At 31.9% G+C, this 27,153-nt stretch overlaps 2 protein-coding genes across 2 annotated transcripts; one reads left to right on the forward strand and one right to left on the reverse strand.

The window, feature by feature from the left end:
* Positions 1–901: 901 nt before the first annotated feature.
* On the reverse strand, positions 902–9,258 carry LOC143249501 (G2/mitotic-specific cyclin-B-like). The gene is given in 9 exon segments (XM_076499443.1): positions 902–2,961; positions 3,157–3,402; positions 4,440–4,676; positions 4,917–5,078; positions 5,332–5,450; positions 5,453–5,492; positions 6,126–6,227; positions 6,763–6,906; positions 9,111–9,258. Coding segments are annotated over 9 exon segments (1,182 nt in total). The 5' UTR covers positions 9,135–9,258; the 3' UTR covers positions 902–2,853.
* Positions 9,259–9,380: 122 nt separating this feature from the next.
* LOC143249502 (kxDL motif-containing protein CG10681) lies at positions 9,381–25,393 on the forward strand. The gene is made up of 4 exons (XM_076499444.1): positions 9,381–9,582; positions 18,647–18,799; positions 23,171–23,217; positions 24,025–25,393. Exons 1-4 carry the CDS (start codon positions 9,479–9,481, stop codon positions 24,189–24,191), a joined length of 471 nt encoding a protein of 156 aa, XP_076355559.1. The 5' UTR covers positions 9,381–9,478; the 3' UTR covers positions 24,192–25,393.
* The last annotated feature ends 1,760 nt before the right edge of the window (positions 25,394–27,153 follow it).

The raw sequence follows: 27,153 nt of genomic DNA on the forward strand, positions 1-27,153 counted from the left end.
GACTCCAACACTTATCCAACTAATGAAGAAATTACTTAGCTAGGAAAGAAGCTGGTGGAATCAGCTAAATTAGGCAATGGTCCCCTCCAGACTTACTCTCAACCCAACTGAATAAACAAGATTTAATAAACTTAATATGTTGCAGCACTGCACAAATGATTGGCCACAGTTAAAATCAAAGAGGAACAATAACTATTAACCATTTATTAAAATGACTGCAAGATTAAATTAAATTACCGTTTCACCTGCAACTTACTGTACTGTTCTCAAAATCAGCCTAAAGTGTAATTTTTAACTTTGCAATTTCCTTTTGCACAGAAGTTTTGTGCAAAAATTGTCCAATAAGTTTGCTATTTCAGATTTAGGCTCTCATGAAATATCACATCTATCTTATCAAATTGAAGTGTTCTACATTTTGCATAATAATGTAATTTGAGAAAATCAACAGTGGTATAACCATTATGTGTTAATAGTTATGAACAGGAGGCAAGATGTTAAGAGAAAGTCCCTTCTCAGAAAGACTTATGGAGGCTTGTTACTTTGTATGCTACATAACAGTTTCTTTCTAGTATCACCTCCCTTACATACAATTTATTTAATGTTTTAGTATTAATACAAGTTTTTAAAAGCTAGTTTATTGTTTGACATTTTATGTTGATAAAAATGCTAAAATTGTATAGTGAAGATGCATGTACAATAAGCACTTTGAAGGTTCAAATACCCTGGAATTTCATTTTTTTTTTTAAGTTTTTGTTGAATGCTTAAGAGATCTTAAGTAAAATATGGATTACTAAAAAAGTTAGTGCAAGTGCTAATTAGTTTTAAAACTAAAAAAAAAAACTTTCAGAAAAACAATTTAGTAACTTGATATTTGATTTTTTGTGGTTACATAGGAACAAGATTTATGAAAACAAATTTTATTGAATTTGACATTCTACTAACAAAGATTTGTTATACATTTAAAACAGAAGTTAAACGTACTTCATTTTAATAGCTTTGTGGGCAAAGGAATACACATACAATTTTAAACACTTTCTACATGTTTTAACTAAGCCACACATTAAGTTGTTTTCTTGGGAAAGACAGTTGATGGCACACTTGAAACATTTAAATCTGACCACTGTAGGTGAAGCAGCATGAAACTTCCTTGATGAAAACTTAAGATGCCAGTCATAACAGCAGTGTTAAACAGTATTCTTTATCACCAAATTTAAAGGAAATATCTTATGGATTCACACTTAAATTATTTAGCATAAGTGGGGAATTTAAACTTAGGGTATTATGTTTATTAGGATGCAGTTTAGTTTATGATAAGATGACATTTTGAAAAGTTTTATGAATGTAGAAAGTTTACAACACATAACACAACATTAATTTAAAAGAAATTCACATACAATCAACTTATGCTGGTAATATTAAATAGTAAACTACAGGCTTTCAAAACATGAAAAATTTTAAAGGCATTACCTACAATTTATGGGAAAAGTTAATCAATAGAAAAATGAAACTGCAAATATTGCTATTTGTTAAGTAAGACAATACAGAATTAAAAGGGAAACAGCAATCAGTAAGATTTTACAGTGCAAAAAGCATATATGATGACTAAAAGTTTACATTTTGCTTTATAACAAACACTTCCTACCAATAGGAACAGTTTAAGTAGTGGTTTAATTGTTTTAGTTTACCATGTGACTAAAAATGTATGTACAGTTTATTAAAGAATTTAGAAATAAAGTGAACGTTACAATACAATTACTGCAAAATTAAACTTTATACAAGACATGACAAAGCAAATAGCATTAAACATATTTTACACTGGACAAAAGGTATATGTATTCATAAGGTTTGTCAAAATAATTTTAAAGTTATACTACGTTAAGAGTTTCTAACAATTTTTCTACCAAAATTCCAAACATGCATGCTGGTATTTCAAATTATCATAACTGGAAGTAATAAAAACTAAGTCAGCTTTATTTTGGTAAAAAATAGCTTTACTCTTCCCACTAAAAAGTAGCAATAAGAAACTGAAGAACAAATCTGCTTAGGCAATTTTAGGTTAGAGAAAAAGTTACAAAAACTTGTCAAATTATGCAAATAATACAATTAAAGTGACAAAGCTATTCTCTCACAATAATATCCAAGTCTCACTGTATATTAGCCCTGTTCTAAATGTTGCTTACTTATTAGCAGCATTGTTCTTAGATATGTATTAATATTCAAAATGATGATTGTATATCTTATCTTATGTAATATTTGTGAAGGACTGGATTTTTGTATTCCATATATTACCACACTTATTACTACACGGCCACTAGTTATAGTTTTTCAGACTTAAAATGTTGCAAAGCTTTACCATTCTTTTAGTGGCTTGCAATAATTTTCATAGAAACCCAGGTTTTAACTTCATATTTATGCTTTAGGTAAATATACTGTATTCCGTTATGATGTCAATGTAACTAGAGTAACTTTACAACCTTTTTAAAATTTAGCTCCAGACAGATACACATAATTACAAGTTGTACTTACCATTACTAGCATGGATTTACTGCTAGTAATCAAAGATAAAGATATTCCTATTGTTACTGTACAAAATGAAGGTAGTTTAATCTTTAAAGTAAGAAAAAATAATTTATTTCAGTTTGTTGTCCATAATCTAAAATCAAATACAATCATTCGAGAAAAGCTCGTCAATTTAGCCATTTTCACAACACTACACATCTTTCATTTAAGTGTTCAGATAAAATTTTCAACATTAAAAAAGCCATGTCCATCACAGTAACACTTACGTTTAAAAAATTTAAAATACAAACTAAGAAACATTAAAGTTAAAACTCCTTTATACATCCTTAAGACCTATAATTTATCAAAGGCTCCTGCTATTTCTTTGACCACTGTAGATTTTAATTCTGGGATTAAGCTAATCTTCATCAGCTTGTTGCTGCTGTATTTCAATCTTACAGCCTGAAATGTAAAGAAATTAACCAATATCATACTGAATTTAACAAAGTTATCTTAGCATTAAAATTGAATATCAAAAGACTAATTATTGGCTTTTCTAAATGATTAGCAAACATTAAGATAAAAGTGCTGGTTACAAGTTCATATTTGTAGATAAATAAATAGAGTAGTTACGTTATAATTAAAATAAAGCTTTACCTGCAGTTTTGAACTATCAATTTTCAAAACCAGAATACAAAGTTGTTTCATTACAGACTTCAGCTGCAACTCATCATAGTTGCTGAAATAGGTCAAGGTTTCTGTCCAGGGAGCCTTATCAAGTAATTTCATAGCCAAACAGAGAGAAGCTGCTGCCAGCTGAGAAGGAGAAATATGAGCCATGTGGTACTCTGGGAGAGTTAGCTCCATCAAGTACTTTGCTAGTGTGTGCATCATGACATCAGCCTAATAAAGCAATAATCATTACAAGTTTTAATCTCAAGTGTTAAAAGTGCTTTGGATTATTATACAACTAAAAAGTTAAATCCAAGTTACACAAATTGGGTAGCAAATATTTTGTAAATAAACATGTTTGAGTGTTTCAATCACTGTTCAATAACACATTGAAAGCAGTTTTGAACATAGGCTGGGATTTCAGGAAGCTTATTCAGAACAGTATGAAAAGTTTCAGAAATTTACTTTAGTAGTTATGTCAAGTAAATAGGATTAAGTTCAGGAAAACATTTAAAGAGTAGACAAACTTTTCAGGTTCTAATTTATGGCAATAGTTTTAAAATGTTCTTATAGCAGTTTTAGTTTAAATTACCACTCACACATACAAGGCTTTTGTATATACTAACTTAAGGTATAAGAAGATTTACAACTTACCCTTAAATCTGAAAAGGAATCTTAAAACATAGAAGTTAAATTATTTTCCAAACCATAATAAACAGAAACAAAAGTTTAGGTACAAGGTTAAACAAACATGATACAAGTTACTGCATAAAAAGTTTTGTTTATAGAATACAGTAAAACAGCATGATTTATTGCTGCAATAGCTGTGCAAATAGTCTTGTTGCTTTGCAGCAAGTTTGTATTTACAGTAGTATTTTTGTAAAAAGATACTAAAAAAAAAAATATTTGTATCAAGATAAAATGTTAATATTTAATCAAAGTTAGTAAACAAGATGTATCTATGGAAAGGCTTACAAAGATAAATGTAATGAAAATGTAACTACAGTAATATTCTCAATATTAGGCAATAAGGTACCACTTACTTACAACAGGATGGGCATAGTATCTTATTTCTGTAACTCCCAGTTACAGAAGAGAATTAGACATGGAAAGGGTATATCATACACATACCAAAGTTTGTTTTCATCAATTGCTAATGCACCAAGATATTTTAGTGCAGGTTTAATGCAACTCAACAAGTTCAGTAGTCATATTTAACAAATGTTTAAAACTGAATTAATTAAAACCCTCATGATGAATAAACATACATTGCCTGCTTTGGAATCTCTTCTAAGGAAGTGCAGAGGTAGTGGTCGGCCCAAATTAAATTCAAGAACACTTAGGATTAAACACTCCATCTTTAAAATCTCTTTCTTTGTGTAAGCATTGTCAGTTATGTAAACAAAGTCTCCAATTTCTGGAGCATACATTTCTTCATACTTTGAGGCAATAAACATACAAGTGACACCAACAAGTTGAAGCTTGCAACGTTCCACTTTGTTTTCCTACAGTAGAAAGAAATAAAATCCAAAGTAGTCATTGATAAGCAAAATGACTTGAAAAGATAATTAAATAAAAGCATGATTGTAGTTAAAGAGCAAAACATTAGCAATTCTAATTTCAGAGTGCAATTGAAGGAAATTGCACACTTCATTCACCAATTTAAAAATGTGGAAATTAGTGTAGAAAATGCCATTTTGTTTTCAAAAGTTTAAATAAGAACAGGTTACCATTCTTTTACTTACTTGAAGGAATCTATCTAGGATAGCTACTGTCAAGTAGAGAGTTTCCTGTAAGAGGTGAAATCTCTGATGGACACTGACTAACCAATCAACCAGAATACTTCGCATTCTACCACTTATTTGACACTGTTTTCCAAGATGATTCTCTTTAATACTGTACTGAACCTACAAAATATCAAAAAACTTTCTAGCAAGTAACCAAAGAAATTTACCATACACCAAGAAACTTCAGATGGATAACTATAACAAATGCTGTAGAAATCAGAGCTACATAGAGAGTTCATTTCACAATTGATAGATATTAATAGCTTGTTAAACAGTTATGCACTTTAACTCTTCTTTTGGTTTGCAGTTAGAACAATGTATAAAAAGATTAAGGATTTAATTTGATGTCAACAAGTGAACTATTTAGACTTACCTCCAAGTCTCTCAAGTACTTGTAGATATCATTAACATATTCACTGACCAACTGAGGGTTGTCAATATCCTCAGCATCAATATTCTTTACATTATCAGGAAGCAAGCGAGAAGAAAAGCATCATCATCTGAAGTACTAATGTCCATCAATACACAGTCATCCTAGAGTCAAGTAACACTTGCATTGAATAAGTCAATAAAACCAACTTCAAAATGAACATTTGTGCATGAACTAGAGAAACATTTAATATTGGATAAAAAGTAATAACTTTAAAAACTCCATTGCAAGTATTACTACACTTTATAGTTAAAGTATTATTTCACTACCTGCATAAGCAAAAAAAAAAAAAAAAAACATTTTAAAGAACTACATTCAGTATTATGCACAATTATTTAATAATTTAACTTGACATAGTGACAAGTATAAGTCAACAAGTAAATACATAAGACAGTTCAAAAAGTGTTTAATATACACAGAAAAATTAATAGTTTACATCATAAGACAAATTATACACCCATTATTCCAGATGGGTTTTATTACATACATTCAATAGTATGCTACAATAACCAATTCAGAAATGTAATTTTGATAATGTTCAAAGTAAAATTTAGTGGATTATTCAGATGGTTTTTGAAATTAACTAAATAGTGGGAAAGAAGATCTTTTGATGAAAATCCAGATTACAGGTTTATTAATTACACAGTTTTAGCAAGAAATCAAAGGTTATATCAATACTTATAAATTAAAAGATACCAGAGCCTTCATGTAAAGATGAAGTTTAGATGTATTCTTACTTTCTCACTCTTGTCATTCTCTGGTACAGTTACAAGTGAAACAGTGGATTTACTTCTTGATAGAGTTTTGGTAGATTTCTCTTTGAACTTTAAGGAGTTTTGCTGTAAACAACAAAAACATTTCAATGAAAGCTTTTGTTCATTTGACATCTCCTGAAGCTAAATACTTAAAATAAATTACCATTTCTTTAAATTAGCCAAAAATTACAGAAGAGTTAAACTTAACAAAAAAAACCAAAAACTTGTAGCTTGTAAGTTCAAGCACAATAAATTTTTATATTAATGCAAGTTATAAACATAGCTGACCATGATACATGCTTATGCTGGTTGTCCAAAACATGGAAAGTCAATGTTAGTATCTTTCACTTGTCCACAAATGGTACACAGTAATTTAAACTTAAGTTTAAATAAAACATTTTAAAGCAGCAGTAATGTTAAAGAGTAAAAAACCAAAAACACTTAATTCTTAAGCCTTCACTTTCAAGTTCTTATCTGAATAAAGTTCTACTACAATTTTCCTTGCAAACAAGCTCAACTGTTTATGATAGAATGACAAATTTTCTCTTGAACAAAAGTAGCAGACAAGTTACATTTCCTTATGCATTTATACAACAATTTAGTCAAATAGTGTTAATACTTTTTTGACAGCTCCCCTGGTAGACACATTTTGCACTGCTCCAACTCTGTTTTTAATATCTCCAAGTGCTTGCCTTTGGAATTTTACTGGCTTGGTCTCTTGCTTAGGAAGACCACCTGCAGTATTTTCTCTATTAAATGCATCCTGTAAAGAAAAAAAATAAAATAAAATTGGAAAACAATTAAATCTATAGTTACTAACAAATGCAGAACCAGGTTTGCCAATTACAGTTGATTTTAGTTTATTGAAGTGCTCTATTAAAAATAAAAGTTTATAGAACTATAAATTTATAGTTTGTATTTAAGCAATAAATCTTATTTCACAAATAACTACAACAATAGAACCACAAATATTAAGTTTAAGTGAATCCAACCCCAATTGTATGGGAAAGAATAGCAGTTAAATTACATCTGAACTATAGCCTTTAATGAGTATATTTCAACATGTCAAAGTTCAATTATATTATTTCAAAAGCCAGATTGAATTGTTAACAAGTCTAGCAACATTAAAATTTATCTATCATTAGATAGAATGTTTAAATACCAAGCCCTGAAGGATCTTCAGAGAAGTATAATGCATGGTATTTCAGCCACTTCTCACATTACAAGAGCATTTATACTAAAATATACATCTGAAATTTATAAAAGTTTGCACAGGATGCAACGTTCATGCAAAGAATAAACACTTTCTAGCCATCCTGTTTACTCTGTCCTAATCTCTAGAATGTCCAAAATATACAACTATAGTTCTTCAGTGTTCCTAAAAACATTGCATCATATTTATTATTTCAAATCAGAAGAGATCATTAAATTAGTAACATAAAATAAGGTAAAATAAATAGATAAAAATACACAATACCATATTCAGTAGCATCACTGCACACTGTTTTTAGCCCCCTAAGTGCATAGGTAGAGTTTAAAAGGGGCCAATTGGCCTTTAGACTGTCTTTATAAGTACATATTAAGGGAAACATTAAGCCTACCATTATCTATTTGGAAAATCAGTGACCCCTCCCAAAAGTTGGAAAAGTGGTGATCTTATGTTGCAGAAAGAACACAAAATTATACTAATGAAGAAAAAAAAAAGTTTATTCACTAGTAAATTCATTAAAATAATACACCAACATGTAATCTGAAGAAAGATGATAAACATTAAAAAGATTAAGAGACTGAATTTGCTATAAAAATACAAAATTAATACAGAAGATATTTTGTATCACTTTATATTGTAGTTTTATTTTTCTATTAAATAGAAATATCAATCTATTAGCATACAAAGTTAAAGGAGGAATAAAATTATTGTAAACTAAATTTTCATTGGGTGGGCAAAAATGCTTGAAGCTATAGTTAAATCATTGTTTCTATACATGTATACTTTAATGTATATCCTTTGCTCCATCTAGGGCTAATCCTAGGTTCTTCTCGATGGATTAAGAACAATTTCAATATTCGTTTTCGAAATGAAGTGTTTAGTCATTTGTATTTTTAATAAAATTACAAGTCAATTGGTGAAATGTTTAGATATGTTTACATAGCTATATCAAGATAATTGCAATCTGAAATAGCTAGGCTTAAACATTAAGATCAGCAAAATGTTCCGATACTGCGCTGGTCAAATCAGCAATATTCCCACCACCACCCCTTTTTCTTTTTTTTAATTATTATGAAATAGTTACAATGAAAATTAAGAATCACCTTTACACTGAACGAGGAAATGTGCTAGATAATAGAAGTTCCATTATTTCACTGCATCGAAATTTTCTGGAAGGGTATTCCTGCAGCTCCTTCAACAGTACGTCCTTCGGCTTTAACAATGTAGCGTGTACGAATTTCGAGAAAGTTAAATATTAAGTCTCCTAAAAGTTAATAATCCTTCCAGAATTGAAAGGGGACAAATGCAGCACCGAAAAAAAACAGGCACGTTACTGTTAGGAGACTTAACTACAGTCTAGTCCAGTCATTCTAGACTAGTTTCTAGACTACTTGCGTTTTACATTTATCTTTCCTTTACCAAAAATAAGGATCTTATCTTCGAATTGAAATAGGCGATGCATAATTCCCGTTAGCAGTACTTTAATAATGCAACCAACAGACAATTAGGAAAGTGCAACGTTACCCTTTATCCCCCACAATTGAGAAAGAATTTAATAACATAATACTCCTAGTACTACTGAATTACAGTTTATAGAAATAAGCAATAAAACGCATAATGATAGTACAATATCTTACGTTACTAATTAGTTTTACTATTTATTATTTGGTATATATATACACACACAAGTATCAACATTTAATTTTCCCTTACGCTTCCGAGCACCATAATCAATAACATTAAACTCAGTATCATACCATATTCATCGAACGTAAAGCCATTTTTCTCTCGACAACCTTAACCCGATAAAGACGAAGACAATCCTCTATTCTTGACGCCTATATTCCAACACCACAAACTCACTTCCAGTCCAGTTTTCAAATACTAACTCCTTCTTAGCTATTGGCTGTATGTTTCAAAGGTCTTTGAATGTTGATTGGATAATTTCAGAAATACCATGACAACACGAATGGGTATTTAAATTGTTAAATAATATGCAATATATTACGACATGAATGCCGTAAGTTGGCATTTCAAGAAGAAAGAAAACTTATATATTTAAATATCGTTATTTATAATATGAAAACTGAGTGGTGGTTAAGCAAGGAAGTTTAAATTTTCCAAAATGGCGAACGGTGCATCATGTGCTGCCATAACATTTATTCAAACTCTTGCACATGAAGTTAACGAAGGAGATGTAGAGACAATCATTCATCAACAGAAACATATGTAAGAAACTACCCCCATAACTACTATGTACATGTAAAAATCTTGCAGTTACTTTATATTACAGTACGTAACTTGTGATAACAATTTAGTTGTGGTCTAGGTAAATGGTAGTAGTAATAACAGTAATAAAATGTATAAGTGGTAAACTGGCAGTGAGGGCATTTATTGTATACTATTGATGATCTAGTAGTACTGCTCGTAGTCGAAATTTCTACTTTAAACATGCAAAACGTATCCTCACATACAGGGAGTATCATAGATAAATGCTGCACAGAATATTACCTAAGAAACGCGTATGAGTCGGGGTATGGGAAAGGCTAATTCAGAAATTAATTTATTTAAAATTAAATAGTGATTGGGTGAGAGGAAGCAAAAGCTTAAAATTGATTAATGGAGGGCTTTATTAAAGTTGAACATTTGTTACTATTTAGGATCCCAATGTATATAGAGTGTGAACCTCAGGGTAATGCTTGGGTGTTTGCTCATAGTCAAATAACATTAACACTAAACGTGAGAGGTGGATAATAAGTATAGTGTTTAGTTGAAATAAACTCCATTTTTGGTATTTTTTAACATGTTGAGCAAGGTGAGATGCTCTGCAATAGTATGCAAATAACAAAAGTTAATTATTGTAAGTGCAAGGTAATGCATTTGGCAGTTTAAGTTACAGTTTATGTTGAATTAAAAGTTTAATATAGATGAGAGCTTTTACTGATGTAGTAAAGTAACAGAATTTTAAGGTTTACAGTACTTATGTTTATAATTGTGTTATTTACCAGTTAAAAGGTAATTATTTAACTTTTAGCTTTTGTAATTTTTGCAACCAATGTTATACACCATGTAATGTGTTTTAGGAAATTGGTATGATAAGTCTTTTCGCCAGTATTTTCTAATCTCGTGCCTCTTCATTTGGCAGTGTAAAGTACTGCTATTGCAAGTATGGAAATTGGAAAATGTACTTTTTTCTCATTGAAAAGGACATTAAAGTTGTAGCCAAAAAAGAATTAAACATGATTCTTTTTAAAATAATATTAAGCATTTGATTCATGAAGGATATGCCCTTGAGTAAAAGTAAAAATGTAAACCCACTCTTTCTCTTTTCAGCAAATAATTAATTCTTCATTTAAACTTGTAAGGAGTGCTGGCTTCCACTACTAACAATGGTAATTAATTTCTTAAGCAATCACCATGTTAAGGAAAACTGTTTTAACTGCTGCTTAGCCTGCCCTTTTAAAATCTGAAACTTGTGTTTTCTTGTTTTAGTGTGTTCAGAATACAACACAAGAAATCTGAGGAACTTATCCTATCAAATCCCTGAGTAATCATGTAAACTTTATAATACCACCTTTTATTCTTTTTTCTTAAAGATGAAATAAATTAGAGAAACATTAACTTATTTGTATAAAGTAACCCTTTCACCCCTATTATGATCAGCAAAAACTCTTTTGAACTCTTTTCTAATAAGTTAATATTCTTTCTTAAATAATGAAAACCAAACTGTACACTTTGTGATGCTGAAATAATTTTTGTTATAAAAATAAATATTTTTTTAACTTTTAAGTTTCTATAAATATGTTCTGAAATTCTGCTACTTTGCTGTTAGTAACAATGCACTGTCTCAGTGGTTTGAGTGGCCTAACTATTCTTTCCTTCAGTTATGATGTGTTGATTTCCATCTATATGGAATGTGTGATCCCATTTATGTTAAACCAAAGGTATTATCTTGCATTACTGTTATTGTTCATTTCTCAAATATTTGTTCAATTAACTAAGTGAATCTTCAGTACCTCAACACAATCAGTACAGCTAGAATTGTCTGAGGGTTTAATAGCACCAGTATGCACATGTTGTATCAACTTAATAATTATCAGTGTAACATTTTTCTGACTTGTAAAGGAATTAAATTTATTATAACTACATTTCACTTCCTTATTATCTAGTTCACATTATTAGAGTTATTCTTGCAGTAAATGATACAAATATACCCTAGACCACTACTTTCTCTGTTGTATCAGAGCCAACCTGATGAGCCCTGGTATTGAATGAAAGGTCTTGTCAGAACTGGCTGTGGTATACACAGTGTAGTTTACATATTATTATATATTCTTTGCTTTCAATTATCAGTTCTTAGAATTAATGTGAAATAAGACCCTTAAGCTGCCCACTATTAACAAAGGACCAGTTTCACTGGACTCCATTAATAACATTTCCATTCTATAATCCACACATTTTACATCCTAATTCAATAAGCTTTTTCCATCTTATACTTGCATGAATTTCTTAGTTATTCTTCTGAATACCACCTTATCAAAATTTTTGACAGTCTACAGTCTTTCCATCATCTACATCAGATATTATTTAATTTTATCAAAAGAAAGTTGAGTTTCTATCAGTTTATTTTTGCTTTTAATGTTTTTATTATTACTTGTGTTATTATAACTTTTTTATTTGCATTACTGAACTTTGTGAGAGTGTGTATTCTGTATATTGGGCGAGACATCCCTGACAACACTAATGCTAGCTTATGTAAGTAGAGAATACTGTTTGTAGTTTTGATCCATTTGCTACAAGAATAATATGCAATAGTACTATGTTCAAATGAGTTTAAATATGATGTGTTGGAATGTCTCTTGACTTAAAGTGTATAGAATAATTGTAAGCACTTGATTTGAGCATTAGAAGTAAATAATGTGCTTAAGTTTTGTAACTTGTGTATATAGACACATTCTCTGACAGGATTGTTTTACTGGAACGGCTTGTTCGATGATATGGAGTAATCAGTTTGATTGAATTATTTAAAATTTTGCTGAATGTCAAAAGTTATATTTAACTCTGCTAAAAGTAAAACATTTGATTTATGTGGGTGGTAATGTTCTTCAAATTTGAAAATCAATTTAAAAGTATAGGATAATATTAAGAGTTATACTTACTACAAGATTTCAGGACTACAGTTTCAGAAATATTTCTTTGAATCATTAATGTTAATGTTACAGGAATAAAGCTAATTTATGCTACTAGTTGTGTGGAAAAACATAGTCATGTTAACAAAAAGATAAAATAGATGAATATATGTGTGCTTTTATGACTGATGACCTGTCTTTACAGTCATAACCCCACTACAACATGCATAATACTTTTAAACAAATAATATAAAGACTAAAAATAATACATTTCATTGTCCAAGGTTAGATTAATAGTTTATAACAGTAGTGGTTCACTTGTACTTGTACTCGGTTATTATATTATGCATAAAGATTATATTAATAGGCACAAAAACAAACATTAGTTTTAATTTAAAATGATTCTTTATTCAAACACTTTAAACAAAACACACTGGTTATCAGGAAAATAAAAATAATACATATATCCAAAATAATGGAAGATTAGAATTTTTTAAATGGAGAAACTGTATCGTGAGCTTAGTAAAAATGCAATCTACACCCTCCAGTGGCTTAGTAGTAATTCTGAAGGCTTATAACCATAAAAACTGGAAAACAAGCTTCTGGCTACAATCTTGCCCAAAATAATTCTATGTTACTAAGTCATTTATTCCCTAGTCGGATTGAGATGTGATCATGGTACCATTATGTAAAATTTGAAATCCTCACAAATTTAAATTAATATTTACATATTTTTTAGGAGTACTGCACTATCACTGTATCAGTTATGGATCTAAACTTGAAGTAAGGAGCATGATCGTATGTCTCAAAATTGAACATCTGGTAATATGATGAATCAAATGAATTTCTGTCTTTTCACTTTTATATAACATAACATTAAAGGACAACAAATAATTTTTTGGTCTATCTGGGCCATTCTGTCTACTAACTTAAAATACCAAAAAAAAGAATATGAAATTCAAAGCCAACCCTTATCATACAGATGTTTATCAAGCCTTTTCATAAATTCTCTTAAGTGAACTACACTTACCATACCTGAAGGCAACCTACTTTCAAGGCCAATTATATTTTTTTTAAAAATAAAACCTATATCGGCTGAAGATGACCCATACCCTGCCAAAATTTATGCTTTTGTCCCCTAATCCTATCATGCTTACCATTAAATACAAAAAAAGATGGACGATGCAATAACGTTATCAATTCCTTTAAGAATCTTAAACACTTCAACAAGATCCCTTTCAAACTTTTCTTTTTTCTTCAAGTGAAAACAAGTTCAGAAATCTCAACCTATACATCCTAATGCTGGAAAAAGTGAAGAGATGGGCTACAAAGTACCAAAATGACATACACATAGTTTAACAAATCTGTACTACAAAAAATATGTTAAAGATTGAGACTTGTTTTATGGGTAGAAGATATAAGAAAGATCAAGGTAACAGACTGTTTATGGCCCATCAAGCTCACCTACTCAATCATGAAAGTATTAATTTTGGAGTTACGTTCTATTTTGCAATTATTTAATTAATTACTATTTTATCAGAAATTGTTAATATGTAATTGATAAATGTTTCAAGAAATTTAAATTAGCATGTGATCTCGCATCAGAAAACAAACTATTTCATAAGTTAATAAATCAAGGAAATAATTTAGCTAAAGAATAGGTTTGATATATGCTTTCAAAGTTAACTCATTACCCCACTGTTCAGTTCACAGGTCTGAGTATTCTTTTACTGAAACAGAATAATCATAAACAACTTATCCCAGCTACCAACAATTTTTAAACAACTGATTTAAGTTACCTTGATTTATTTTCTGCCTCAAAACAATAAAATTTCCAAGCTTCTGTTTATTGCTTTTTCTTAAATTGGGTGTCTATAGTAGCTTGTCCCTGCATTTTTCTAACATTTACTTATTATTTGGATAACTAATATAATGGAATATCTGTGAGCATCAATTAGTGTCCCAGAAAATAACTGATTAAAGAAATTTATGATAAAATTGATCACTATCATGAAAGGAATCACCTTATGTAGAATAATGTTTTTGACTATTACTGTTTTTAGTTATTCCAACTATTGCTATTACAACCTGTTATTATCTTGATTAAATTAACGTATTTCATCTGGACCCTTTGTTCCTACATCTTTATGCCTGTTTTTCCTCTGATTATTAGTGAGATGTTTCAGTCTCTCCCAACAGTCTATCCTCTTTCCTAGCTTATTTCATTCACTCTGCCAGTATGAAAGTTTCTCAGTGCAAATGAAACATTTTATATCATTGGTTTTTTGCTCCATGGTTTTTCTCTCATCAAGCCAATATTCTTCATCATGCATATTTCCTCACATGAATTTTGGACTGTGGACTTCTGTCTTCTTAGTCTTAAATGTTTTGGCAGCCCTATCCCACATCTTTCTTTTTATTTTTTAATCCAGCAGGTATTTACTTCTCCAACACTTTATCTGTGGATATGTTATTTCCATATTTGTTGTTTGCTGTTGTAGGCTGCCTTCCAGATAGGGATATTAATATGGTCCTGCACTGGCTCACTTAACCTATGTTTGAACCATTCTCCAAGTGCTTCTTATTTCACCTTTCTGTTTGTCTTCTGTTCTTCTCCTATTTGCAAGTGGACATCAGTGATTTGTTTGTTTACAGTTGATGTTTTATGCACTCTTTATTTTTCTACATTTCTTCTCCTTTCTCCCAAGGGTGTCCTTCTTCCCTCGCTCTTTGATGGTGTATGAGGATAACTCCTCCATTTAGCCCATTTTCATATCTTCTTTATCCTTAGTCCTGATCCGGATAGACTTTTATGTGCTGTACATGCTGTACTATATTATGTTACCCACATGGCTTCCCTCTGTGGTGTCCATTCCCACCTTTTTCTCCCTTGGCAGCTGTCCTCTGTTCATTATCTTTATCCTTCCACCTTCTCCAACTGGGTTCGGTTCTTCACTTGATTGGCTTCTTTCTCTTTCTGATCTTCCTCCCTTACTTTGTTCCATGTGTCTTCTCATCCAATTTGACACCTTATCTTTTAAATATCATTTCGTGTTCATCATCTCTTGGAGATACTTTTTTATTGGACATTTGTCTCTCGCTATTTGCATTGAATCACAGTTGTCTTCCTCTTCAGGTTATTGTCTTCTGCCTGTAGTCATTCTAAACTGTCAGAATTTAGTGAGACTTTGACAGTGTAAGTTTTTCTTATTTTTTTCTTTTATTATTTGTCGTTGTTTGGATCCCACTCTGTGGGAAGTGATGCCTGATGAGGTGTTTTTAAGAGACCAAATCCACCCTATAAGGCCATGTCAACTTGTATATTTCCATGGCCATACAATGCACAATTCAGAGATGAGGTGCTCTACAAGATTGCTTGTAGATTTATCCTTGTGATGGAATCTTAACAAAAAATTTAGCTTCCTAGACTGTACTATTCCTATGTAAATGTCAGTTCCCAGGGATTAAATTTTGGATTTAAAGTTTAACCAATCAGTATAAGTTCTGAAACATGTATTACAGAAGTTTATATTCCTCCCTCAATTATATCCTTGTTACTCTGTATTGTGGTTCACAGTTGAATTCCTGGCAGATTATCACTTTTCTCCCCTATTCATAAATGCACATTATTTTGTGGATGCTACTATGCTTGGAGCAATTTCAGTCAATTTTACTTTTGATGGAGATGGTTTATGTTTTATAGACATCTTTTCAATACCATATGTTAGGTTCCTGGATCAATCTATCAATTTTTTATATTGACACGTACCCCACTCATGAGTCTGGGGTTATTGATTCCCTTTGGCCTTATGAATTTGAAGTGAAGACATTATTATCCACTTTTCTACCTCCATGGGGATGACAATTCTTGGTGCCCTGGGTTTTGGATTGTGGCTGACTTGTAGGTGGTATGATCTTCCTTCCCACTCCACAAGGATGTTGGTACCTAGTGGCCAGATTTTGGATTCTAATTGACTTACCAATGGTATGATCCTCCTCCAACTCCTGTGTGGATGGTGGTTCCTGGAAGCCTGGTAGTTGTCTTGTTGTGTACAGTGTGTTGCACCCTAGCCACTCTACATGTAGGACACATCCTTTTAATTTTACCCTTTTTTTTTATATAATTTCTGGGATAGAATTGTATAAATATTATATGGCTTAGATCACTTTTCAACATTAACTCTTCAATTTTCTGCCCATATGTGCAACATCTTTCTATAATGGATAAAGAGTGTTGCTGGTTCAGAAGTGGTACAGTTGTCTTGATGGACATCATGTGTTGAAGTTAGTGAACTGCTATACTTCTTCAGCACTCCCCATGTTAAAATGTAACATTTTAGTGTGTAAATCATTGCAACAACTTCATGAGCTAGACCTTCTTATGCCAGAATCAGAATAATCAGCAGAACATTTGGTTGTAATATTACTTGCCTGTTTTCTACTTAAGCAATGATTTTTGGCTAAACTGAAGTACTAAATAGCTTTTGAAAACTTCAAAAATCCAAGTTAGGTGTTTATAAATCTTTGTTGGGTTGTTATAAGAGAGATTTGAGACTATGATAAGTGATACATAGAGTGGTGACTATTCCTTGATACTAAGCACTACCATTCCAAGTAATGGTTATATAACATTTTTTTCTTTATGAATTTCCTGCTTTATATATACACTCAGAAAACCACAATGTGGCTACTTACATAAGTCCAGAGACCAAGTTTCTCATCCAGTGTGTTTATCTGACCCTGAGGTATCTCACCTCTTCAGAATAGAAGTAGAGGATGTTAATCTATTTAAGAAAAACAAGGAACTTTTTAGTCTGTCTAACTTGCCTTTAAATGACAGTGGTTGTGTGCAAAGGAAGCTTCATAGTCTGAGAGATTTAGTGTGAGAATAAATCATCTTCTCTAAATTAGAGGATATTAATATTACTTTAACAAGATGTTGGAGGACAAATACAGAAAATAAAGAATAGGCAATAAACTTAGATTAGATTGAGGATAATTAATTGAACATTGGAAGTAATGTGTATAAGGAAAAAGAAAGACTCATATTAGTTCTTAAGTAAAATTATTTTTAACTCTAATTACTTTATGGAGTAGTTTGCTTGATATTTGAATACTTATTGTCTTTTAAGTATGTAAGTAGATTGGAAGTATTGCATTTAGTTGATTGATCTTTGGTATTCTTTTATTGGAATTCAAAATTATTAATGGTCCAAATATTTTGCTGTCAATTTACTTCCTTAAAAAAGGGGTTGAAGGCTGCCTGGAGGGATCACCTGCTTTAACTGCTTACACTATTGTACAGTAGTGTGTTAACAGTCAGTAAATGCTAAGCTTATGCCACACAAAGAATGCAATTTATACTCTCATGAAGTCGGTAAAATGTGCACATTGTATGAATTGCGAGGATAATTATGCACGTGTAGGCTACAATACAGCATAACATATGATCTTTAAAAATAAGAATAAAAATATTTGGTACTCTTAATTTTGGTTTTTATTTACTCTTGAAACAGAACATTTTCAGGATCTCTGCAGAAGCACATCTAACATATTTTGATATTTTAAGCATTTTGCAACTACAAAAGACCACACTACTAAACATAGCTGCTTAGCATTGTACAAAAATGTACTAAGATCAAGATAGTGAGATCCTTCAATCAAATCACACTAATGTATTCAAAACCATTATAGAGTTGTTTCTGTGGAAGCTATGCTAAAACAGTTTCTCCATTTAACTGGTAATGCAAGGCAATAAAATAGCTTTCTTTAAATAAGAATACACTTAAGCTAGGATGATTAGTTTTTGAATTTATAACACCAGCCTGTACCATGCCATTTCTTGTTGAATAAAAGCCAATGTATTATGTATATTAAGCTTCTAATGGTCAGAGTGGAAAGTTGTTTGCTTGGTACATGTGTCTTGATATCTTAAGTAGTAAAAGTGTAAGTTTTAGAGAAATAGTGTGATTCCAAAATCTTGGATTCAAATTGAGGTCAAGGTCAAATTGAGTTCTTAACATCCTGATGCAGTATTATAAAGTGAAAAACATATTTTTAAATTTGTAATCTTGTTTTTATTGTTGTCATCACCTGAAAACTTTAAATTTTCCCAAGATGAAAAAAATAATATTCAGTTCTATATCCTTTTGTTTTCACTCTAGGTTAACAAGGTTTGAAAAGACTAATGAGATGCTAGTAAACTGTAATGCCTTATCAGCTTCTAGATTTGAAGTTGCCAGCAAAGAGCTGAAAAGACACACTCAGCTACTAATAGACATGAAAAAAGACCTTGATTCTGTCTTTAGAAGGATACGGTAGTAATACAATTATATTTTATCTATTTTTATAATTAAAGAAAATTCTTTTGTATAATAACCTATGAAAATGTGTATATATTTACTTTGAATTAGTGAGATTTAAGATTAATTGTTTAAAATGAAAAATTATCTTCTAATTTATGCATTAACAATAACATTTATTTAGTGGTTAGAAATGACTGTAATTTACTTGCTAGTAAGAATATTGTTAAAACATAACAAAATTTCCAGTTGCACAAGCCTCTGTGTATGTGTACATATTTGTAAAAAATAATTAAATGAAAAAGAGAGAGAAATATAAAGAGGTGTATTCCTGTTTTCAAAACCCATCTAAAACTATACAAATAAAGCCTTCTATGTAACCAGTTTGATATAGTAGTTAGATATGTATGGATGTCCAGTGTCTGGTGTTCTAGTGTGCAATTGTGTATTAAAACATGTCACATAACTGTATGTATAATATTTCAAAACAATTTTAATTCATTAAGGTATGACCCCTCAGTGTGGATTCCTGTACATGGTGAGGGGACCTCCCAAGGAAGGTTCTGTTCTTTCTGGTTACCTCCTCTGGGATCTAAACATCCACCCAAGTGTTTGCTGTGCGTGGCGACCCGTGAAGGGGAGGAGAGGATCCTGGTGGTTGAGGGGTTCAACCCTAACACACCACTTTGGCCTTGAATTCCTGTAAACAATCAGCTGGGTTCTCAATGGGAGTTGTGGACATTGTTTCTGATGCTGGTGTTTGGATATAGTGCTTACGAAACCCTGGCATTGCTGCAATGTCCTTGCATGACATTGTGGTGCATTCCCTTGTAGCGCTCCATGGTGGGTGGAGTCAGTGGGTACCAAAATTATCCTTTTTTCTATGGATCCTCCTACAAAAAATTTTAAATAAAATAATGAAAAAAACAGTCAATTGGTAAATGACCACGTTTTGAAGACTCTGAGCAGCAATCTTTAACATCTGTAACACACGTACTTCATTTTCTTATATTGCATTCTCTTTCAGAAAAACCTTTAGGGCTGATGTACCTCTTTTTTATTCAGAAGTTACTAGAGGGTCTTGCTGGTTCTCCAAAGTCAGTAAAGAAGCTTCGATCTGGAGACATACTGGTTGAAACATCCACATCCCAACACAGTAAACTCCTCTTGAATTCAAAGGCAATTGGGGATATACCTATTGAGGTTACCCCTCATGCTACCTTGAATTGATTATGAGGAGTTATTGTTGAGAGGGATTTGAAGAACGTCCCAGAGTCAGAGATTCTTGCTGATTTCTCCACTCAAGGAGTTTCTGCAGTGAGGCGCATCTCCACTCGCAAAGATGGAGTTACACTGCTGACAAATATCCTCATTTTGACATTTACATCACCACGTGCACCTGCCACCATCAAAGCAGATTATCTAAATTGCAGGGTACAGCCGTACATTCCAAACCCTCTCTCATGTTTCCAATGTCAGAGGTCCGCCACTCAAAGACATCATGTTGTGGTTCCCTGACATGTGCTCGTTGAAGATTCCTTCAAACTACCATCCAGTTGCATTGACAAGCTGTCTCTGTAAGACCTTAGAGAGGATGGTTAATGATCATCTTGTTTGGTTCCTCAAATCAAACAACCTCCTCTCGCCCACCCAGTGTGGGTTCCGACAAGAGCACTCCACCACAGACCACCTAATTCGTCTTGAAACATCTATCAGAGAAGCCTTTCTCAACCGCCAACATCTTGTATCAATATTCTTTGACATAGAGAAGGCTTAGGACACAACATGGAGGTATGGCGTTTTGCGAGACCTCCATATATATGGGTTATGTGGCCATTTACCCATGTTTATTAAAAATTTTGTAATGGACAGGAGATTCCAAGTTCATGTGGGTTCGACACTTTCCCATTCTTTTCTACAGTAACTTGGTGTCCCTCAGGGCTGTGTTTTGAGTGTCACACTTTTCAGTATAAGGATAGATGCCATCACTGAACAACTCCCTTTCACTATTGCAAACAGGCTCTATGCCAATGACTTTCACATCTCGTATCAATTGTCAAACATGAGATATATTGAGCGGCAACTACAAACTGCCCTCAATTATGTACTGAAGTGGACCATGGGAAACAGCTTTAATTTCTCTCTCTCAAAAACCGTTTGCATGCACTTTTGCCACCAACGGGGTATTCACCCTGATCCTGAACTCTGTATCGGTGACGTTTTGCTGCTGATGGTCCCGAGACCAAGATCTTGGGACTTATCTTTGACCATAAGCTGACCTTTATACCACACTTAAAGCAACTATGGGTCAAATGCACAAGACCACTGAACATCCTCCGTGTCCACTCTACCACCAGTTGGGGAGCGGATTGATGTTCTGTGTTAAAGATATATCATGCTCTTATTTGATCGAAACTTGACTATGGATCAATGGTCTATGGCTCTGCCAGACTTTCAGCCTTAAAGATGCTGGACCCCATTCATCATCAAAGACTTTGACTCTGTACTGGGGCTTTTTGCATCTCCCCAGTTCAAAGCTTATACATAGAATCTCATGAACCTTCTCTGCACCTTTGCTGTTTGCATTTGTCTTTACTATATTCTTCGAAACTTCGTTCCTTACAAAAGCATCCCACCTGGGGATGCATTTTCCTTCCTCAGTGGGCCATACTTTTTCAGAACAAACAATCTGCCATTACTCCTTTTGGCCTTCGCATCCAGGCGCAATTGGATGAATTAGGTCTGTCCTTGGATAACATTGCAGAATTTACTGGTCAGCCCATCCCACCATGGCTTTTACAGTCCCCAAATGTGGCCTTTCTTTAAGTCATCTGAGAAAGGCAGATACTCTGATTGGAAGTACCGTCTTTTATTTGCTAAACATCTTTCGAACAATCTTTTCATTCCAATTGATACGAAAGGTTCCAAATCAGGTAACTCTGTGGTCTCTGCCATGGTTTGTTGCAGTTCGGTGGTTGCATGCAGAATCCCCTCTACAGTTTCTGTGTTCACTGCTGAACTGTACACCATATCTCTTGCCCTGGATTATATTGAAGCTAAGCAGTACTCCAACTGCACTATTTATACTGACTCGCTTAGTTCTCTACTGGCGCTGGAATTGCTTCGCGTTGGCTCACACCCTGTTCTCATTGATATTCAAAACCAACTGGCCCATTTCTCATTAACATCTACTTCTATCCAGTTTGTCTGGATACCAGGCCACATTGGTATTCGCAGGAACGAGCTTGCAGACACTCGGGCTAAATCTATCTGCTCTGGCACTTTCACCACTGTGCCTATTCCGTACATGGACTATGGTCCTGTATTCAAGGCTCGGCTCCGTGCCAGCTGGCAGTCCACTTGGAGTGATCAACACGACAACAAGCTTTTCCAAATAAAGCCCTATATTGGGCTTTGGCCGTCTAGCTTCTGTAAGGTTCGGAAGGAGGAAGTTGTTCTAACTAGAGTACACATTGGTCACAGTTTTTGAACTCATCTATTTCTTTATCTCAAACTGTTGCACCAGTGTGTGGTTTGTGTAACACTCAAATCACTGTAAGCCACATTTTACTTTCTTGCCATCATTATGACTCTCAACGATGCCATTATTTTAAACATGTTCTGTCCCAAGGTTTGTCCGTAACATTGGACAGTGTTATTGGTGATGGTGACACTGTCCATCTTGATAAGGTTTTTAGTTTTTTAATGGCCATTAATCTTTTTAATCTCATTTAAGTGTTTGATATTTATTCATTACACCTTTTTAATTGTGGTTCCCTTTTAAGTGTCTCAATCTCTCTAGTTCAATTTGAAATTGGAAAATGGCCAGAATATTAAATAACTCGACATCAGGACTGAAAAGGCCAACTTTAGGTGACTAACACTGCTGTTTGAACTATCCATTAGTCGTCCTGGCGAATTGTTATTACAATTTTGCTGCATGTCTTTTAACACTTTTATTACTTTACCTTTTGGTACTGGTCATACTGACGCATAACCTGTAACCAGGACTGGAAAGACCAGCTTTAGGTGACTGACAGTGGTTCTTGTACTTACCTATTAGTCTTTCTGGTGGGTTATGATCATTACCATTTTGCTAGAGAAAGTCCTTTACAACTTCTCTTACTTTGCTTTCTCTCTTAACATTGTAGACTAGGTGTCAACATTGATTTTATGCTTTTACTGTTTTTCAATGCTGTTTTGTTTTACCTTCATTTCCTTTTATATATTTTACTACATTTAATTTATTTTTACCTTTTTACCAGATGTTTGGTGCAAATAGCCTAGCTGCTTTGTGCCATAAAACACTAAATCAACCAACCAACCATTAAGGTATAGTATGATTGAAATTTTTCTCTGAATGTCAGTTATTTGACTCTTTTTCAGGTTTTTGAAGATGAAACTTTCTCAGCAGTACCCAGCAGCTTTTTTAGGTAATGAAATAATCAGCAATGTTATTGAAGTAGGCTTGCTTTACCACATAATTTAGTTTTCTTTTACATGGAATTTAATTATTTGATATGTTTTATTTACATTTGTACAGTTAAAACAAACATCTCTACTTTAAAGTTACAACAATCAAAAAGAGTTCTAATTAACCTCAATAAAAAACAACCTATATATGCTATAAAAATTGCATATTTTTAAAGGTTAAAACTAACCACTTTTAAAATTGTAGTTTATTTATGACAAAAAAACATTAACCAATGAATATATGATATTGTAGATGTTCCCATTTCTTTAATATGCCAACTGATATTTTTGTAATTTTCAACTTTACATTTACAAAGTTAGGCAATAAAACTAATTGGACTATTTGTTTTCAACATTTATCAAGATAAGACATTTACGAGCAAATAACAAAAAACCGTAAATATGTTAAAATGAAAAATATGGTGTCTAAAGCAACATCCATTCTGAAATATACATTTTCAACCACCATATTATTCTTACATCATCATTTAAGCATGGAATACTTTTTGTATTAATTCAAACCCTTTTTTTTAGATACATTATGATTGTAAAAATAATATAAATATATAGATATTTATTCCTCTTAATGAGAGTAAATATCATGATTGCACATTGTATTTGATATGAAAGTTAATATGACTTATTTATTTTCTTTGTTCTTTGTATTATTATTTGTGGAGTTCTTCAACAATAAAGCTAAATACTTTCCATATAATACATTAGTTTACTGTGTTAAAACATCCATGCATCTTTGCATCCATGTCTAGCATGCAATCGTGAAATTAATGTGTTGGATGAAGAAGAAGAACAGGAAGAAAAAGAAAGCAAACAATCTAGAAATGCTTCCAAACTAAAAGATGGTAGCAGTTCAGGAAGTCAAGAAAACTCTCCTAGTTTTGTTACCTCTCCTTCAAGTTCTGATGATGTGGGATAAAGAAAGCTTATCAAATTTGATTAATAATCTCTGCAAATTTTTCCATTAACTTTGTATTTATATCATTAATTGATCCTTTTCAGTTCATAGTGATGAAGTAGAACCTGGTAGAAATCATGTATTTGGCTATGAAAGGTTCCATGCTTTGTGTTTTTTATTCTTAAAATCATTGTGTTTTATTAATGTGGAAAGAAAAGTAGACAGAATGACTTGTTTCCACAAGAACAGAGGTACACAGCTAATTGGCTCATTGATTACTGCTATATTACTATAATATTTTCCACAAATGTGTGTTTAATAACTTATCAAGATATTAAAAAATCTGCCAAAATCATGACTTGAATCTTGGGCTTTTGGCTTACACCAGTGTTCTGAGGTTAATGCTCTTTACCAACTGAACTATCAAAACTACTTTCAAGCAGACTGACCATTATAGTATAAATATATTGTGTATCATAGTTACACATTGTATACATTACAGAATTGAGGGAAACAAAAATAATTCTGTATTTCAAAAATATTTCATTTAGTAAAACCTTGGTTGTAATAAGTAAAATATCTGAAATATACATATCTCTATTTTCCTTAATTCTGTAATTATGAAGCTGCCCTAAGTACTAATGGAATCAGGTATTAATTATACAATAGACATTTGATTCAAAATGAAACTGAAAATATAAAGCATATGTTGATCTGTGCTTTAAAACTGGGTGTAATTAACTGTTTCGTCATTTTCATAAACAATTTTTTGTCTTAAACAAAGGCTTTTATGGACTGTCATAAGTCAAACACTTCAATATTTATCAGATTTTTAAATAGAGTTTTTTTCTGTTATTTCCTGTACCAAGGCAGGTGATTTTTACTTCAGGTTTCATGTATATATTTTACATTTCTCAAAAGTGATTTTTTTCAGTTTATGCAACAAATATCATTATAGATAACAGAAATTTCTTATGAATAGTATATATATATCTTTATATAGAATTACTCTTAAACCATAGTTCCATTTGTGTAATATAAAAAAATATTATGGTTTTACTGCTTAGTCATCTGGATACAATCACCTTGTAAACTAGAAACTATACATACCATTACTCTAAATACAGTAACAACATTTTCATGAAATTTGGCAAACTGTTATTAAACATTTCAAGTTTGTTGTACACAAAACGTGATTTTTAATAAAATATTTATACTAAAGATTTTCTGGTAATTTATGAATTCTTCATACAGTCAGTCTGAGTGAAAAGTCATTTTGTGTTAAGAATAGAAATATTTAATTTTAATCATAATTTACGTATTCATTTTGCATATCCTCTAGAACCTCCTGAGCAAATATCAAAATATTTTTTTTTAAATTTAATTATACTTTATTCTGTATGTTGTTTCAAATGACAATATATATTGCTAATATTACCAAACAGTCGGGTAGAATTATGTTTCTCCTCAGATGGTTCCTTGGTAAGACAATAGTTTTTTAAGTAAACAGTACTAAATTCAGGGGCTTGATTCCCCTCAGTGGATACAGCAGATAGCCCAATATGATTTTGCCATAAGAAATCGTTTTTCAAATGAGAGTGAGCTTAACTATGGAACAATAAATACACTGTGCTAACTATTTCATTGTTTCACTAGTAGTAATGAAAATATCTGATGCAATATATCTTCAAATAGTGCATCACAGGTTAATAGCTGTAGTTTACTACATATCACAGTACCTTAACTTACAGATAAAATTCTTTAGTTTCATTAATATGTTGCTTGGCAGTTGTGTTTTTTATATAATTGATTAATTTATGTCATTCAAAATTCATGAATGACTTTATGTAATGTCAACATATACCACCTATATGTATATATATATATATATATACACAAAATTACATACTATCATAATAGTAATAGCATTAGGAAACCCTCTTTTTGAATTGGATGCTATTACAATTATAATAAACACAAGTTATGCTGCAATAGTTGCAGTAGCATAATATACTGTCATATAAAAGTTGATAAACTCAGCATTATTTCTTGCCTTCACAGAGTAAGTAATCAGGGATTTTAGTAAGCTGAGAACATTCAGTTAAATTTCTTCAGCAAGAAATTATATTCACGCTATCTATCACAGTATTCATCAACATTCACTAAATAAAATACTCTGCAGTAAAATGTACTTATTAGATAATCATGAATATCTATAGCTGAACTGTTGATGTTGCCTTATCACTTGAAAGTTAATCCACTCACTACATTTAGGCTTGGCATAGCAAGGTGGTTCTGGCACTTGACTTGTAATCCAAGGTCATGGGTTCAATTTCCCATCATGCCAAACATGCTTACCCTTTCAGCTGTGTTTATAACAATAGTACAGCACATCTTTGTGTACTTACAGTCTCTCAGTGTCACAGGCAATGTACAACCATGTTACATTCCTTCAGACTGATTTGGTCATGCTTCACCTTGTGAGAGCCCATGTGAGATTTGGGTTCTTCAATTGCTCTTTCCAAAGTCCTGAACAGTTTGTCATAGTATAATATCAGTATGGAACTTTCCACTATATCATTAAATGTTACTGTTGTAAAAAACACCTTAACTCCCATGTGATAGTCAGGATAAAGATATTCAGTGAATGAAAAAGATATCACTGTTTGGCACGACAAAAGCATTGGCATTACTCTGTTTTGGATCCAAGAGACAATAAATAATAGAATTGTACAAAAGCATTGGCATTACTCTGTTTTGGATCCAAGAGACAATAAATAATAGAATTATGTTTTTCCAGCAATCTAATCCCAATTTTTAAAGTTCATGATTTATTTTTTTATAATTTTCATGTTCTGAAATTTCCACAATTTTGGTGAGAAATTGATTTAAAAATGCTTTATTCATTTCAGAAATTAAATATTTTATTTGCTAGTCAGTTCCATTTTACTCATACAATTATTTTAAATTTATTTGATATTAA

This window comes from Tachypleus tridentatus, chromosome 4 (genome assembly GCF_004210375.1).
Source record: "Tachypleus tridentatus isolate NWPU-2018 chromosome 4, ASM421037v1, whole genome shotgun sequence".
NCBI classification, from domain to species: domain Eukaryota; kingdom Metazoa; phylum Arthropoda; class Merostomata; order Xiphosura; family Limulidae; genus Tachypleus; species Tachypleus tridentatus.

Bases quoted from the DNA above. Each gene is read 5' to 3' on its own strand.
- LOC143249502 (XM_076499444.1), top strand. From the start codon at position 9,479: ATGGCGAACGGTGCATCATGTGCTGCCATAACATTTATTCAAACTCTT. The intron at 9,583-18,646 runs GTAAGAAACTAC...TTTTCACTCTAG, and splicing joins ATTCATCAACAGAAACATAT to GTTAACAAGGTTTGAAAAGA. The intron at 18,800-23,170 runs GTAGTAATACAA...ACTCTTTTTCAG, and splicing joins TCTGTCTTTAGAAGGATACG to GTTTTTGAAGATGAAACTTT.